Here is a 14,861-nt window from a genome sequence, read left to right as displayed (position 1 = left end):
GTGAGTGCTTAGGCTGGATACTATCAGGCCGTGGTGTGAGCCATGTTCGTCGCTGTTTGTGGACATGAAAATAAGAATGTACGTACCTTGAGTCAGACAGTAGCATAGCTTCGTACACAGATCATTGCCTCGATGTTGGGTTCGACTGCTTGCCAGTAGACATGACAGTCACCCAGACAAATGGTACGAAGCCTGCTGCTAATTCTAGCATGCCTTTGTTGACTGCACAGCGGCGTCCCAATGTTATTTTGTTAACTTTGAGCGATGTAATCAGTTGAGCATTTGCTGAAGGAGAAACACCACTGGCAGGAAGATCCGGTAATCATTGCAGCATGCTCGAGGGTCGCGCAACGAACACATCTTAACTCAACCCTGTGTCCATGTGCCATCCAAGCGGGGCAGTCATCAGAATCTCAAGACACTAAAGGGTTCCCAGCGTTGCATCTCAATCCTGATAGAGTGTTGAATCAATATCCCGCCTGGATGGAGTGGCTCGAGCACCAGGGGTTCGCACGGGGTACATTGTGTCCGCAAACGGGATGGCCGCATCGTCGGGAGAACAGGGCAGCCGTAGAAAGCACTGCTTTCATTCAACTCTCAAGTCCGAATATGGTGGTCGACCAGTTGTGCAATCTGGTCTTGGAAGCCAGTGGCGTTGTGATGAGGCACCGTTGTATCGCAATTGTCACTGACGCGACTATCTTGCATCTTTGTCAGTGCAAGTGGAGTTGCTGTGAGGCGGGAGAATCCGAATGCCCTAGAATCATTGCATTGACATTTCGAGCGCATAGTGATGGAGGATATTACGAGCAGAACCAAGAGGTGGTGTTGATAGAGTATCGGAAGAACTTCGGGCCAAGGCAAAACAGCCGAGGCGCTAGTCTAGAAATTTTGGATCTTCTTGATCGCATGTGAAGACAAGTAATCCACCTGCTTTTGAGGACAAGAACAACTGCCGGTAGCCATGGCGAACCACAAGAAAGGACCAAGTCGGCGCATGCAAAAGCAAGGTCCACCTCCGGCGCTGGATGAAGGACATGCATCGAAGAAGCGAAAGCTGGCAGCACCGACCAAAGGCGCCGTGAAGAAGCAGAAGGTTCAGAATGGGACACCTGCGCAGAAGCCGGCATCGCCGAATGGCAATGTGAATGGTGCAAAGAACTCAGCGGGCAAAGCAGCCTCGAAAGGCCAATTTGCGAAGGTACAGAAACGGGTTGTTCCAGAAAAGAAGGACTTGGCTTCAGACGACGAAGAAGGTGGTGTAAAAGTGAATGGCTTCTCGGACCTCAGCGGCGATGGTATTGATGATGAGGATGTTATGGAAGATGAGATGGACGGGCTGGACGGAGAAGACCTGGACCACCTGGATGACGACGAGCTGCAGGATGATATGGATGACTTCGCCAATGCACCCTCTGGCTCTGACGACGATGATGAGGACGTGGTAGACTCGGATCAGGAGGTGCAGAAGGGGATGTGGTCGGAGGACGAGGATTCAGATGCAGAAGAGGCGCTTACAGCGGCCAACATTGCTGGTCTGACGCAGAGGCTGGACAACCAGCGAGCTCAAGAGGTTGCAGATGCGGAAGCAGAGTTGCAGGATGATGCATTGCAAACCAACATTGCAGCTGACATACCGGATGAGGATGATGAGGAGGGCCAGAAGAGTGCACTGGCGCCGGACTTGCAACTTTTACGTACACGGATCACGGAGACAGTACGAGTTCTGACAAACTTCACGGAGCTCAGAGACCCTGCGCGGAGCCGAGCAGACTACACGCAAGCGTTGTTGAAGGACATAAGTGCATACTACGGCTACTCTCCGTTCTTGGCCGAGAAGCTGTTTTCACTCTTCCCACCCCAAGAGGCACTCGCCTTCTTCGACAGCAACGAGTCGCCAAGGCCAATGGTCATCCGCACAAACACACTCCGAACGCACCGAAGAGACCTTGCACACAGCCTCATCAATCGTGGCGTGACACTTGAGCCTGTGGGCAAGTGGTCCAAAGTCGGTCTACAGATCTTCGAGTCGCAAGTACCCCTTGGTGCTACGCCTGAGTATCTCGCTGGTCACTACATTCTGCAAGCTGCGTCGTCTTTCCTCCCAGTCATGGCTCTCGCGCCCCAGGAACACGAACGCGTACTGGACATGGCAGCTGCGCCCGGTGGCAAAAGCACCCATATGGCGGCGTTGATGCGCAATACTGGTTGCATCTTCACCAATGATTCGAACAAGGAGCGTGCGAAAGGTCTGATTGGTAACATTCACCGCATGGGCGTGAAAAACACTGTGGTTTGCAACTACAGTGCCATGGAGTTCCCGAAGGTGATGGGCGGCTTCGACCGTGTCCTCCTCGATGCGCCCTGCTCTGGAACCGGCGTCATCGCCAAAGACGCAAGTGTGAAGACGAACAAGACTGAAGCAGACTTCTTGCGACTACCTCATCTGCAGAAGCAGCTGCTCCTGTCCGCCATCGACTCTGTCGACCACGCATCCAAGACCGGTGGCTACATCGTCTACTCCACTTGCTCCGTCACAGTCGAAGAGAACGAGCAAGTCGTCCAGTACGCACTTAACAAGCGGCCCAACGTCCGCCTAGTGTCCACTGGTCTGGTCTTTGGCAAAGAAGGGTTCATCAAATACAATAACAAGCGCTTCCATCCCAGCATGAAGGAAACGCGGAGGTACTACCCACACGCCTACAACGTCGACGGCTTCTTCGTCTCCAAGTTCAAGAAGACTGGTCCTACTCCCGTCGGCGCTGTCAAGGCGCAGGGTACCGCTGCGGAGGAGAAGAGACAGGCGAATGGTGTGGACTTGGATCTTGACGTTGCTGCCGACGGAGATGCGGAGAGAGAGGATGTTGATCTTGATGCTGAGGATGGTGTTGATGGATTTGGTGGGTTTGACGACGACGATGAGGATGAGCAGATGATCCAGCGAAGCTTGAAGCGGCAGATGCGGAGGAAGGGGATAGATCCTAAGGGCGTGAAGAGTAAGGCTGTGAAGAGTTTGAGTCGATGATAGATTAATGATCCCTTCGTTGCCAACTCATACTACCCCCGAGTCGTCTTCTCGGACTTTTGCAGAGGGAGCCAAGCTGTGTCGGCTCCAACATAGCGAGGGTCAGACAAGCCCGCGTTGAGAGACGGGGCAGAGTACAAGCCGGTCTAGCAGTGTACCGTGGCTTGCAATGTTGCTCGCGCTGAGCGTACATAGCGGCACTCGTGAACATGAGTAGTTCGTCCACTTTCGAAGGCATAGGCCACCACAGTGTCTCATAGCCCGACGACTTCTGTCTGCGCTGCGGCACGCCCTGAAAATATCCTCACCACACCTTCGATCATCGAGGAAGAACACACAACTCACGCCGCGCTCTCCCATAACCCGCTTTCTTGTTCTACTGCTGCACTAGTAGGTACCTGGAAACACCTCCAGCCACTCCCTCTCAGTATGGCCACGAAGCCGCTTGATTCATCCCTGCTGAGACCTAGGTGACCCAGTCAGATGCTCTCCAGAATGGAACTCATCTTCCGACGTGCTGTCCGCCATATCGTCCCAATTGTTCTCTGACACATCACGCGGCGACCGGAAATGCCAAGGATCATAGTCCACCTGCCCATAACGATGTCCCGGCTCACCCCTCGTCTTCCCCGAACCCTCCCGCAGATCCCCAAAGTCGCTTCTCTCTCATATCCCATCCTCGCTTCCGGATTCGAGAGCTCAGCGTCCTGGCCGGCGGAAGAACAGCCAGCCCTTCAAGGATGTCCTCCATGATATACGCGTGCTCCACGAACTCCGTCCAGAACCACTTCCGATCGAACTTCCCCGACGTAGTGCGCTGGAACGTCGTGGGCGAACTGCTGGGAGTATCTGCTATCTCGCATGGCAGGTCGCCGAATCTGATCATCAGATGCTGGAGTTGGGGGAAGTGTTCGAATTCTTTGGCGAGCTCACAGATCGTTATCCGCAGGAGCATGTCCCAGTCGCAGGAGCGGTCGATGTGGTGGATGAAGAGCTCGATCTTTGGTATCTTGTCCCATTTGACGTTGGACGGCAACCAAGTGTCCTTCGTGATGACAAGGCGCAGGCCGCAATGCTTCCGCGCCCACGACAAGAGCTCCATCTTTAATCGCTTGTCCGCTTTGCAAGCCTTGTCGAATGACTTCTCGAGGCACCATGGTGTCCATCGATCGTTCGTAAGAGTGCCCGGGCGAGGACTGTGGGCTTTGCTGTTAAAGTAATGCTTGTTGTAGAAATGTCGATATTGGAGTATGAACCGAAGGTTGTGAAGTGAAGCAGTACCTTATCTAAGCGGATGACCCTCTCTCAGCAACGCAGAGGCAGGAAGGCTCCACGATCGCTCACCGGCAAGCGCAAGACCACTCACAGCGCCGGAGAAGGTTGCTTGCCATCACGACTCGCCCGTCGAGATTTTCTTTCGCTCTTCCGGAAGAAGAATGTGAGAGTCACCTTCTCGAATCGAGCAGCCGCGGTGCTTGGGACTTCCTCGGAGGAGCCGACGAATTTCTCGCTTCATGTCGTGATGTAGCTTCTTGGTATCACCATCGCCTACCTACCTACCGCGCTGCCCTCCCCTTCCCCTTCTCCCTCTCCTTTCCCTTCCCACCATCCTTCCCCCTCCTCCCCTCCTCCCTAATCCCCCTCGCCTTCTCCCTCGGATCAATAACCTCAATCTCCTCCATCTTCCTCCTCCACTCCAAATCCTTGCCTAACGTATCCTTCGCAAACGTCAGCGAATGCGCCATCCACCCGCCATCATCCTCCCCGTCCGCCTCGGCTTCGGCGTCCGGTTTGTTCTCCTCGTCCCAGTTCCGGCAGGATTGGCAGTTGGCGATGAAGTGTAGGTCGCAGAGGTCGGCTTCTTCGTCGTCTGCCGTAGTAGGTTCGGGGTTGGGGTTGGTGTGGCCGTTCGTTGGTGCGGTGGGTTGGTCCGTGGGGGTGGGGTTGGAGTCCGGGGGGAGGTCTTCGAGGCGTTGCTTGAAGGCTTTGAAGAGGTCGATGGCGCCTTTTTCGTCGGCGGCTTTGCCGCGTTTGCGGCCGCGGGTGCTGGTGGTGGGGATCATGGCTTCGAGGGCGGAGAGGGGTTTGGGGTCTTCTTTGGGCGGGGCGTCGACGTTGCGTTTCATGCTGGCTTTGAGGGCGGCGATTTCTGCGTTCGTCTGCTCTAGTTTTGCGGTTTGCTTGGAAGCTTCTGGCTCAGGAGATGTAGAGGGCGAGGGAGTTCTGCGTCTTCTTGGTTCCGGTGCGGCATTTGGCTTGACTTGCGCAGGTGGCGGAGATGGCGATGTTGACTTCCTCTTCGAAACCTTCTCCTTCGGTGCCTTTGGCAACGCAGTGTTGTTCATGCTCTCCGGCTCCTCAACACCGGCAGACACCATCTTCGGATTCGCCTTCGCCTTCTTCAACACCGGCGCCACAGCCTCTCCATCCTTTCCCTCATCCCCACCAAAACTCAACACATTCTTCCCAGCAGGCTTCTTCCTCTTTTTCACTCCCTTCCCACTTCCCTCCTCCCCCTTCGTCCGGGGCGCCTCCCGCACCCTGGCAACCATATCCTCGAACGGATTCACCAGCACCTCCGCCCCCGTGACTTTCGTCGGATACAACGGCCTCTCACTGCCCTCCTCCTCCGTCATCTCCGCCTCCGCCATTTTCATCAAATTGTAGATCGTATCCCCTTCTATCCTCCCAAACATCGTGTGCTTCCCCTGCAACTCCGGCGTCGCCCCCAGGGTAAGGAAGAACTGACTCCCATTGTTATCCTTCGTTCCATCATTAGCCATCCCCAATAGTCCTCTTCGGTTGAACTTGAGCCGTGAGTGGAATTCATCCTGGAAGGGCGCGCCATCTTCGCTGAGGGCGCTGACGCCGCCGGTGCCTGTAGCAGTGGGATCGCCGCCTTGGATGATGAAGTTGGGGACCAGGCGGTGGAAGATGGTGTTGGTGTAGTAGCCGTCGAGGCAGTGTTGGAGGAAATTGCGCGAGGCGAGGGGGGTTTGTTTGGCGAAGAGTTCGAGGGTGAGGTCGCCGGTGGTCGTTTGGAGGACGACTTTGGCTGTTCTTCAAGCCATCGTTAGCAAGTTACTTGGTATTGCGTTGGAGTGGCTATGTCGTCTTACGGTTGCGGCTCGAGGTTGTCTGTACTTCGTTAGCAATGCTCTTCACCCGAGCGTATTAGAGTCTTACAGAGGTTCGACATGATGGCGCAGACTGTGCGAAAGGATATCTATAACTAGCAACGCATATCGAGTCCAGGTTGTACCAGAAGTGTTGTTAAAAGTGAGGTCTAAGATTTGCACATGAACTCATATCCAAGCTCCCCACCAGCCGCCAACCAACTTCCACCTTATCATCATCTTCTTGATATATAAAACTACACATATATCCTACGACCACGACTCAACAGATTAACCGTAACGCTGGCCTTCTTCACCGAACCCGACACCCTCTTCCAAGGCTTCGAGAAAGTCATCATGTCCGAAGGTAACCAACCCTTCCCCCTCCACCACCGCCATCCTATACTAACATCACGCACAGTCACCTTTGCCAAATCCTTCCTCGCCACCCTCGACAAACGCCCCATCAAGCTCCCCGCCGACCATGTCTCCGATCCACGCAAATACCCCAATCAGAGCCCGGTATATCTCCCCACCCCGACTGATACCAGCGCTATACTAAACAACTACCACAGTTCATCCTCCCCCGCCAAACCCACCCCTTCCCCCGGCGCTCGCCCACCACCACCACTCCCGCGAAAACCCTCACCGCAACCCTCAAGCCCATGCGCGCCGGCTCCGGCTCGCCTGTGACCCTCGCAGATCTCGACGCCAACACTACGATCCACGACCTCAAAGCGCAGTATGCTTCCCAAACGGGACAGGCGGTTGAGAAGATCAAATTGCTGCTGAACAAGAAACCCGCCGCCGACCTCAAGACGTTGAAGGAGTTGGGGGTAAAAGGGGATGTGGAGTTTAGCGTCATGTTGATGGGTGGTGGGGGAGGGACCCCCGGGGCGACGACGCCGGCGGTGGAGAAGGGTGAGCCGGTTTTGGGGGAGAAGGCGGAGAAGATAGATGTGGATTCTCAAGGTCCGGCGCCGGAAAGTGAGAAGGCGATGGCGGAGGCTGTGGAGTCGAAGGCAGAAGGGGAGGGTGTGGATGGTATATTGAAGACGGAGGAGTTCTGGGGGGATTTGAAGGGGTTCCTGGCGCAGAGGTTGCGGGATGAGAAGGAGGGGGAGAAGTTGGTTGGGGTATTCAGGGAGGCGTGGAAGAGCAGTTGACCTGGTCTAAGCTGACGAATCTATCTTTCTTCGATACCGCAGTCGTCCTTCCCCTCTTCACACTTTCACATCTTAACCTTCAGCAACCCCTCCAACCCCAACCTCCGATAGAACTCATCCCCATTCCTGTCCACCACCCTCGCCCCCTCCTCCGACCCATCCTGCCCCGGGTCCACATTAATCCTATACGGCTTCTCCCCCCTCGGCACCTCGCTCAACCTCACAAGCGCCTCCGCCACCATCACCGGATCCGCGTCCTCCGGCACCACCCCCGCCGTGCCCTCCATAGTCTGCTCCCCCACCCCCTTCGTCGGTCCGTCCTCATACTCCCTCGCCACCCCTTCCAAGCCCGGCTTCATCGCATCAGCAAAATGGTTCGTCCCCTTCGTAAACACCCCCGGCGAGACGATCGTGCTCTCAATCCCCCACGGATTCAGCTCTCGCGCGTACGTCTGCGCCAACGAGTCCATCGCAGCTTTCGCCGCGAAATACGCTCCCAGCATCGGGGACTTCCCGCCATAAACGCTGCTACTCCCGATCCAAATCAAATGCCCCTGCCGCTGGGTGCGGAAATGCGGGAGAACAGCTTGATTGAGACGATGCGCGCCGACGACGTTGACGTCGTAGAGACGGAGGTATTGCTCTGCGGTGAAGGATTCGGCGAAGCCGTAGTTCATGTGGCCGGCGTTGTGGACGACTGCGTCCAAGCGGCCGGAGGTGGTGGAGAGGATGGTGGAGACAGCGGCGTTACAGCTTGATTGGGAGAGGAGGTCTAAGGGGATGGGACGGATGTCGGTGCTGTTTTGGGTGTTGAAGGTGGCGAGGTCGGCTTCGAAGGGGGCGGTGTTGGAGTCGTGGGAGTACATGCCGGCGAAGACGGTGGGTTTGGCGGGGGAGGAGGCAAGGGCGCGGGCGGCGAGGGCGCCGAAGCCTGTGCCCGCGCCGGTGATGAGGTAGGTCTGAGGCATGGTGTGGATGTTGGGATGGAAGTTTAAAGTATTGTTCTCCAAATGCTTGAGAGTTGGAGAGGATGAGACATAGTAGCACACTTTCTCCTACCTTGATATACCTTTATGGGAGGTCCGGACATTATGCGTCCATGGCGTCCACGGGTGTTGAGCTCATATCTGCTGAGCTGCAGCAGCCCTGACGCCGTTGAAGGCTCCTGCGACTACGATGCCAATACCGTGTTCACAGCTCGCCGCAAGGGAAGATGGTCTTGACGGCTCATCTGTGAGCCATCTTTGCGTATGTTCCATCGTAGCATGTCTTCCTCAATTGTGATGGATTGCCATCGTGCTCGATGAGAAAGACGAGTGTTGATGATGAAGGAGTTCGGCGCTGCGACTCACCGAAATCGGACCGGAGCAGAAGCGCGTCAAAACTCCGGCGGAAGGATGACGATGACCTTGAGGTTGTTCCTCTACGACGTTCAACTTCATGTTGTCGTCTGATCAAATTCTATGCTCTGTTCTGGGAAGACGAGACGTCAAGACTGCCACAAAAGGACAGAAGCACCAGCGTCGCACACTCTCAAGTACGATCGGACATCCAGGCGCGTGATTGGCTGCAAACAAGATGGACGTGACGGAGATCATGCTCTTCTTTGGCAACATCGCCTTTGCTGCAGCTCCCAATCATCCGGTCGTCCCACCTTGCCTTTGCGCTTAAAGGCCTTGTGAGCCCGCTGCGACATCTCAATGGATCAATCGTAAGTTGATGGGGACTTTGTTTTCTCGGCCGTCCCGAATGAAGCAGGCACGAGGAATAGCAGCCAGGCACATATACCCAGCCTGTTTGACATCAAGATAAGGACTCTCTCTTTCCTCCCCCTACCCTTCTCACTCCCATTACCCTTCCACCACCCCAAACGATCTCGCAACAATGCACCCCCTCATCCTCCTCCCCCTCGCCGCACTCCCCAGCACCACATATGCCTGGGGCAGCTTAGGCCACAAGACCGTCGCCTTCATCGCCCAGAACCTCATCGCCAACACCACCGTCCACTGGGCCCAAGACATTCTCGGCAACTCCAACACCACCTATCTAGCCAGCATCGCAACCTGGGCCGACAGCTACCGCTACACCGACGAAGGCGACTTTACTTCGCCCTTCCACTACATCGACGCTGAGGACAATCCGCCCGAGTCGTGTAATGTGGATTATGAGCGGGATTGTGGAGAAGAAGGATGTGTCGTTAGCGCTATAGCGAATTACACCGCTCGTGTACAGCAGTCGGAACTAGGAGAGCAAGAGGTGGATTACGCCTTGCGCTTCCTCGTCCATTTCCTCGGCGACATCACCCAACCCCTCCACGACGAGGCCCTAGCCCTCGGCGGCAACGACATCGACGTGACCTTTGACGGCGACGAAACAAACCTACACTCTGTCTGGGACACCTCTATCCCCGAAGAACTAGTCGGCGGCTACGACCTCGCTGACGCCGAAGCCTGGGCCGCGAACCTCACAAACTCGATCCGCAACGGCAGCTTCGCTGCGCAGAGTAAGTCCTGGCTCAAGGGGTTGGACATCGAGGATCCGAAAGCGAGCGCGATGGTCTGGGCTAGGGACGGGAATAGCTACGTCTGCAGCACCGTGCTGCCGGACGGGACAGATCCTTTAGAAGGCGAAGATCTGTACCCAGAGTACTACGAGGGCGCGGTCGATGTCGTGAAGCTGCAGATTGCGAAGGGCGGGGTTAGATTAGCGGCGTGGTTGGACGCGTTGGCGGAGAAGGCCGAGGTGGGGAAGAGGGCGAGGCATTGGAAGATTGGGACGCAGGGGGTGAGGTTGGAGCAGGATTTGAGTGGGAGGCAGTTGTTGCCGGAGAAGAGGGGGGTGAAGAGTGCGGCGAAGATGAGGAGGGAGGCGGTGGGCTGGGGGTGTGGGCATCAGCATTAGATCTCTCGACTCTATAGAAAAATGGTTGATAGATCGGCTGGTATGCTGGACATCCAGCCACAAGCCAAAGGTGATGGCTTCTTGATCATACCTGTGTCTCCTGTCTCTTGAGCGTATTCGGTGGCGTGCTGTGTTAGCTGCCGAAATCCCATAATGCCCAAGAAGGTCAGAAGAATGTAAAGAAATCATGCTAATGTCGAGTAAGCACAGGTATGTCGTCTATCGAAGAAACTCTCATCGAACCACCGCATCTCATCACAGCAGCCGTCTTCAAGCACTTCGCCTCTCCTCAGCATGCTCCCGCCTCATCCCGCACGTCGTTGAGTCGTTGCCATATACTTTCATCCGCTCCTTCGCCATCTGCAACGCGTGCACCGGCGTGTGAGGCTTCGCGACCCTCTCCTAACGGCCCTTGGACACCCGCTGCACCACGCTGTCGTGCTCAATGTCGTCCGGGTCGTTGGCCTGGATGTCGGCGGCGAGGCCGTTGAGTGCCCGCTTAAGCGCATCTTTCGAGGACGAGTACATCATGCGGGGCTGTCACACAAACAACATCAGCAACCATCCCAGTCGTTCCACATTCCCATCACCTCATTGGAAGTAGGGGTAGAACAACTCACATATTGCGGCGCATCATCCGGCACCCACGCAATAAACGTAATCTTGCTCCTCTTCCCCTCGCCCCCCTCGGCCTCATACTCGACATCAAACACCGCGTACCGGCCCCCCATCCCCTCCTCGCCGCGCTTGTTCTTGCTCTTGGCGTTCAGCAGCTTCTCGCGGAACTTGCTGTAGTCCGGGTCGGAGGAGGTTTCCTCGACGACAATCTCCTTCCAGTCGTCGGAGATTTTGTAGATGATCCATTTGGTGGATTTGCCGAGCTTGAGGTCGTTGAAGGCTTGGATGCACTCGGGGGCGACGGAGACTCTGGGGGTGGAGGGTTAGTTGGGGGTGGGGTGGTGAGGGTGGGAGGGAGGAGGTGGTACCCTGATGACGCCTGGGAGGGTATATTAGGAGGTGGTCTTTACTGGGAGATGTGTGGTGGACGTACCATGATGGGCTGTTGTCGGACGGTGTAAGATACTCTGAACTCTCACCAAGCCTGCGATAAGCTGTTAGTCTTGCCTCTTGCGCCTGTGTGTCGACTGGCCTCCCTGATCGGGTGGAGTCTGCGTACTTGTATGTGTGGTAGGTGAAGATCAGGCGACAGGTATTCGAGTGAGAGAGGTGTACGCGCAATGGAGGGAGTAGGCAGTGTTGACGAGCGCTTGGCGGAGTAAATTTGATGAGGCTGCGGGCTTCACAGCGGGGCGCTGTTGGTGGGATGGCGGGATGTCGTTTACGTTGCTCGAGTGACAAGGGGATCTTCGCTCACCACATTTTATTGTCTTCCCTTCACTTTTCACTGAGACGGACACTCTGCTTGCACACAGTTATACGCAACCGTATGTGAGGCTGCCATATCTGAGGCACGACCTCTACTCGAGGCAGCGAGAATGGGAAACATTCGGCTTTTGGCGCTGCTATCGGACGACATCGCTTCAGCCTGTAATGAGTCCTGGGCATCACCAGCAATCAACGCGGCTCAAACAAGAAGCTGCAGCGATTGGTATGATTCAAGAACTTCACGGCAGGTTGAGCAGCCTCTAACAATCACCCCGTCATACTCCCCACCAAAGCCTCCTACGACTCCTTCCCCTTCCCTTGCCCCGTCTTCGACCGCAACGTCTCCTCCACTTTCTTCCTCAACTCCATCCCATCCGGCACCGTCCCACTCCCCTGCCTTCGCTTCACCTCCTCCATAATCTCATCCACCATCTCATCAAACTCCCGGCCCGGCTCACTCGGCACCCCCAACGTCACATCACCCTCCTGGCTCTCGCCCCTCTGCAGTTGCGGGCGGGAACTCCGCGCTTTTACTTGTTTCTGCAGGTAAGCTTTACCAGGTGTGACGAGGAAGACGGAGCAAGCGGTCACGCCGATGACGCAGTAGAAGTAGACGCGTGCCCAGGCCGTCATGCTGTCGTGGATGGAGAGGAGGATGAAGGGAGTGGTGGTGAAGGAGAAGGCGAGTTGGGTGATGAGCCAGGTGGCGATGTCGTAGTATCGTTTGTAGGGTGTGCCGGTTTTGCCGTCAGGGGCGATGAAGAAGGGGCGGAGGAGGCGGCGGGCGTCTGGAAGGATGTTAGTGGGGGAAGAAGTAGGAGGTTGGAGGGGGAACACACTTTTCGCGACGTTCTGGATGAAGCTCGCAAGCACAAAGGTCATGTAGTAGCCGGGCTCGAAGCCATGCCAGAAGGCGCTCGTCACGAAGGTGGCCATGCTGGCTCGGAAACCTGGCTTCTTTCCTTTTGGCGTGACACGGAGGTAGATGTAGTTCCGCAGCCAATGGTTTGTGTTGATGTTCCAATTCCCCAGATACGCATGGCTGTTTTGCGCAAGCTCAACTCCAGCAGGCTTGATGTTGGTCAAGCGGTCCCATCTCGCCTTGCCTGTCTTTTGATCGATCCCTTGGTAGCCGATGCCAGAAAGAATACAAGAGCCCTCGGTGAGCGACCACACGCCATAGTACTTCATCCTGGTGACAAAGTTCATCATGTGGAGATGGTAGACTCGCCAGAAGAAGTTGTAGGTCATGTACTTGTCGCTTAGGATTACCTGAGGATTGTGATACTTTGACATCTGGAGGAAGAGAAGGATCCAGCCAAGGCCAGAGGCCATCTTGAGCATAGCTGGAGTAGCACTGCGTGGGATCTTGCGCTTTTTGCGAGTCACTGGCGCCTTCATAGGATCCGTCCCGGGAGGCAGATCAAACATCGACGTATTCAGCCAGCGGTGATAATCCACATAGTCAAACGCTGGCCCCGCCATGAGCGAAGGAAAGAAAGCCACGAACCCAGCATAGTCCAGAGCAGAGGGCAGCCCAGTAAGCATGCGTTCCTTCTGAGCATCCGTGAGATCGGCCTGCTTCTGCTTCCCATCCCAGACATTCCAGCAGAAAGCATTCAGCTTCATGACCATGACCATCTGCGCACCGGTGATATCGACCGCGCTAGGGTTGTTGATCATTTGCCGGTAGATGTGGCTGACGGACATGTGGCCCATGAGCCAGACGAAGCCGATCCATGGCATGTAGGGGCCTTGGATGTAGGCGGCTATGGCGTATGTGGCTACGGCGTCGAGGGTGAGGGTGAAGAGGCCGCCCCAGAGGTCGAAGAGGCCGATGACGAAGAAGACGCCGACTCTACCGAATCGTTAACATGCGAATGTATGTGTTTTACTTTGGACATACGAAATGCTGAACACATTCTTCAGCCATGGTTTGTCGTCCGGTAATCGCTTCAGAACGGCCGCGAGTGGGTATGATATTAGGAAGGAGGATATCAATTTCACTACGCATCAGTTCAGCGTTGTGGCTTGGGCTCGAGACAGGGCTTGTCCAGGAGCACATACGTTCGTCCGTAGAAGCACCAAGTAGACCAGACACGTAGTCAAACGCTACCCTCGATGTCAATATACTGGCAGCGACTGGAAATTCAATGTGCTTACGTATGTTGATGTACGGGATCATGGCGACGGGCTATCATTCCATTAGTGTCACTTGATATCCGTCCGATTTATTGGGTCCAGTTGGAGGTCATTGTAGGGAGTGCATATTTCAGCAAGAATGCAAACCCCAACAGTCGAGAACACCGTTGACATGAAGTCGCCCGCTTGGACCCACGTCATGCTTGGCAAGGACTGCCGCCGTTCTTCAGCAGTGTTTCTTCCTCTTCGAGCTTCTTCCCTTTGAACATCTTGGTCAGAAGACATGATGGCAACAGCTGAGCATGGTTGCGCAGAGAGATTAGTGTATGATTCGTAATGCTACTTTCTTCAACACATATCCTGTTCTAATAGTGCGAGGAAGGCAGCTCCATCTAGTCTAGTGAGGTAGGAACTTCCACCATCAGCAACACTACTGACTGGCCTGAAAACGAAGATATCTAAGGTGTCAACACACGGCGTGACTGATGCGCTCTCTGAAAATGCCACAACCACCACAGGACAGATCCGTTGGATCAACATCTTGTCGAGGAAGGAAGCTCGAAGATGAGAGATATGCCACAGCTCCCCAGGCACTATCGGGTCTCTGTACTACTCTCACGTCTGGGGGAAACATGTGTCCTGCTGTCTAGGATATACCAAGGCATGAGGCATGCTGGAAAATTTCGGGGTCTTGTCACAGTCTCAACGACGACGAGCCCTCTGTCTCAAGCCAAAAATTTGCTTCGAGTACGGCATGGCATCCCCCTTATCGTTGGACTTGCGCCCTTTTATAACGACCGATCCAAATGCTTGCGCGCGAGAGCCGGTGTAAAGCGCAGAAATGGGACAGACGTTTGCCCGATACCTTACGCGCGAAACCAGTAACCACGAGCATTCTTGGCGGTCGTCCCGACAGCATTCAACACGACTTTGCTCGGCCGACTGCTATTTCTACGCCAATTCTCAAACATTGTGGAACGATAGCTATTGTCATTGGCAATGGCACTTTCGTTAGTTGGTCCTCGCGCAGGCGATATCTCGGTATGTTCGTCAGCGCGCAAGCGATGTCTTTGTAAACTAGCTAAAGTTGGTCAGCTCGCAATCCGAGGATCCACCAGGTTTCTC

General features: G+C 55.3%; 7 protein-coding genes across 7 annotated transcripts; 3 read left to right on the top strand and 4 right to left on the bottom strand.

Annotated features, from left to right (window-relative positions):
• Positions 1-964: 964 nt before the first annotated feature.
• Positions 965-3,025, top strand: NOP2 (rRNA (cytosine-C5-)-methyltransferase nop2; the record flags this gene model as incomplete). The annotated part of the gene is made up of 1 exon (XM_064804474.1): positions 965-3,025. The coding sequence occupies one exon, from the start codon at positions 965-967 to the stop codon at positions 3,023-3,025; it is 2,061 nt and encodes a 686-aa protein (XP_064657244.1).
• A 613-nt stretch (positions 3,026-3,638) lies between these two features.
• Positions 3,639-6,224, bottom strand: CWC27 (Peptidyl-prolyl isomerase cwc27; the record flags this gene model as incomplete). Its single annotated transcript, XM_064804473.1, has 5 exons — positions 3,639-4,233; positions 4,392-4,535; positions 4,586-6,085; positions 6,145-6,163; positions 6,212-6,224. The coding sequence occupies 5 exons, from the start codon at positions 6,222-6,224 to the stop codon at positions 3,639-3,641; spliced, it is 2,271 nt and encodes a 756-aa protein (XP_064657243.1).
• A 274-nt stretch (positions 6,225-6,498) lies between these two features.
• On the top strand, positions 6,499-7,307 carry LTR77_007235 (uncharacterized protein; the record flags this gene model as incomplete). Its single annotated transcript, XM_064804472.1, has 3 exons — positions 6,499-6,508; positions 6,563-6,663; positions 6,717-7,307. 3 exons carry the CDS (start codon positions 6,499-6,501, stop codon positions 7,305-7,307), a joined length of 702 nt encoding a protein of 233 aa, XP_064657242.1.
• A 65-nt stretch (positions 7,308-7,372) lies between these two features.
• On the bottom strand, positions 7,373-8,275 carry LTR77_007234 (uncharacterized protein; the record flags this gene model as incomplete). The annotated part of the gene is made up of 1 exon (XM_064804471.1): positions 7,373-8,275. The coding sequence occupies one exon, from the start codon at positions 8,273-8,275 to the stop codon at positions 7,373-7,375; it is 903 nt and encodes a 300-aa protein (XP_064657241.1).
• A 916-nt stretch (positions 8,276-9,191) lies between these two features.
• Positions 9,192-10,208, top strand: LTR77_007233 (uncharacterized protein; the record flags this gene model as incomplete). Its single annotated transcript, XM_064804470.1, has 1 exon — positions 9,192-10,208. One exon carries the CDS (start codon positions 9,192-9,194, stop codon positions 10,206-10,208), a length of 1,017 nt encoding a protein of 338 aa, XP_064657240.1.
• A 402-nt stretch (positions 10,209-10,610) lies between these two features.
• Positions 10,611-11,262, bottom strand: COF1 (cofilin; the record flags this gene model as incomplete). The annotated part of the gene is made up of 3 exons (XM_064804469.1): positions 10,611-10,745; positions 10,829-11,135; positions 11,237-11,262. The coding sequence occupies 3 exons, from the start codon at positions 11,260-11,262 to the stop codon at positions 10,611-10,613; spliced, it is 468 nt and encodes a 155-aa protein (XP_064657239.1).
• A 629-nt stretch (positions 11,263-11,891) lies between these two features.
• On the bottom strand, positions 11,892-13,779 carry ale1 (Lysophospholipid acyltransferase; the record flags this gene model as incomplete). Its single annotated transcript, XM_064804468.1, has 5 exons — positions 11,892-12,382; positions 12,434-13,452; positions 13,501-13,600; positions 13,662-13,706; positions 13,758-13,779. The coding sequence occupies 5 exons, from the start codon at positions 13,777-13,779 to the stop codon at positions 11,892-11,894; spliced, it is 1,677 nt and encodes a 558-aa protein (XP_064657238.1).
• Between the last annotated feature and the right edge of the window lie 1,082 nt (positions 13,780-14,861).

This window comes from Saxophila tyrrhenica, assembly GCF_035928015.1.
Source record: "Saxophila tyrrhenica strain CCFEE 5935 chromosome Unknown scaffold_11, whole genome shotgun sequence".
NCBI classification, from domain to species: Eukaryota; Fungi; Ascomycota; class Dothideomycetes; order Mycosphaerellales; family Extremaceae; genus Saxophila; species Saxophila tyrrhenica.
Note: the sequence above shows the minus strand (reverse complement) of the source record. Positions and strands in the feature narration are given on the sequence as shown.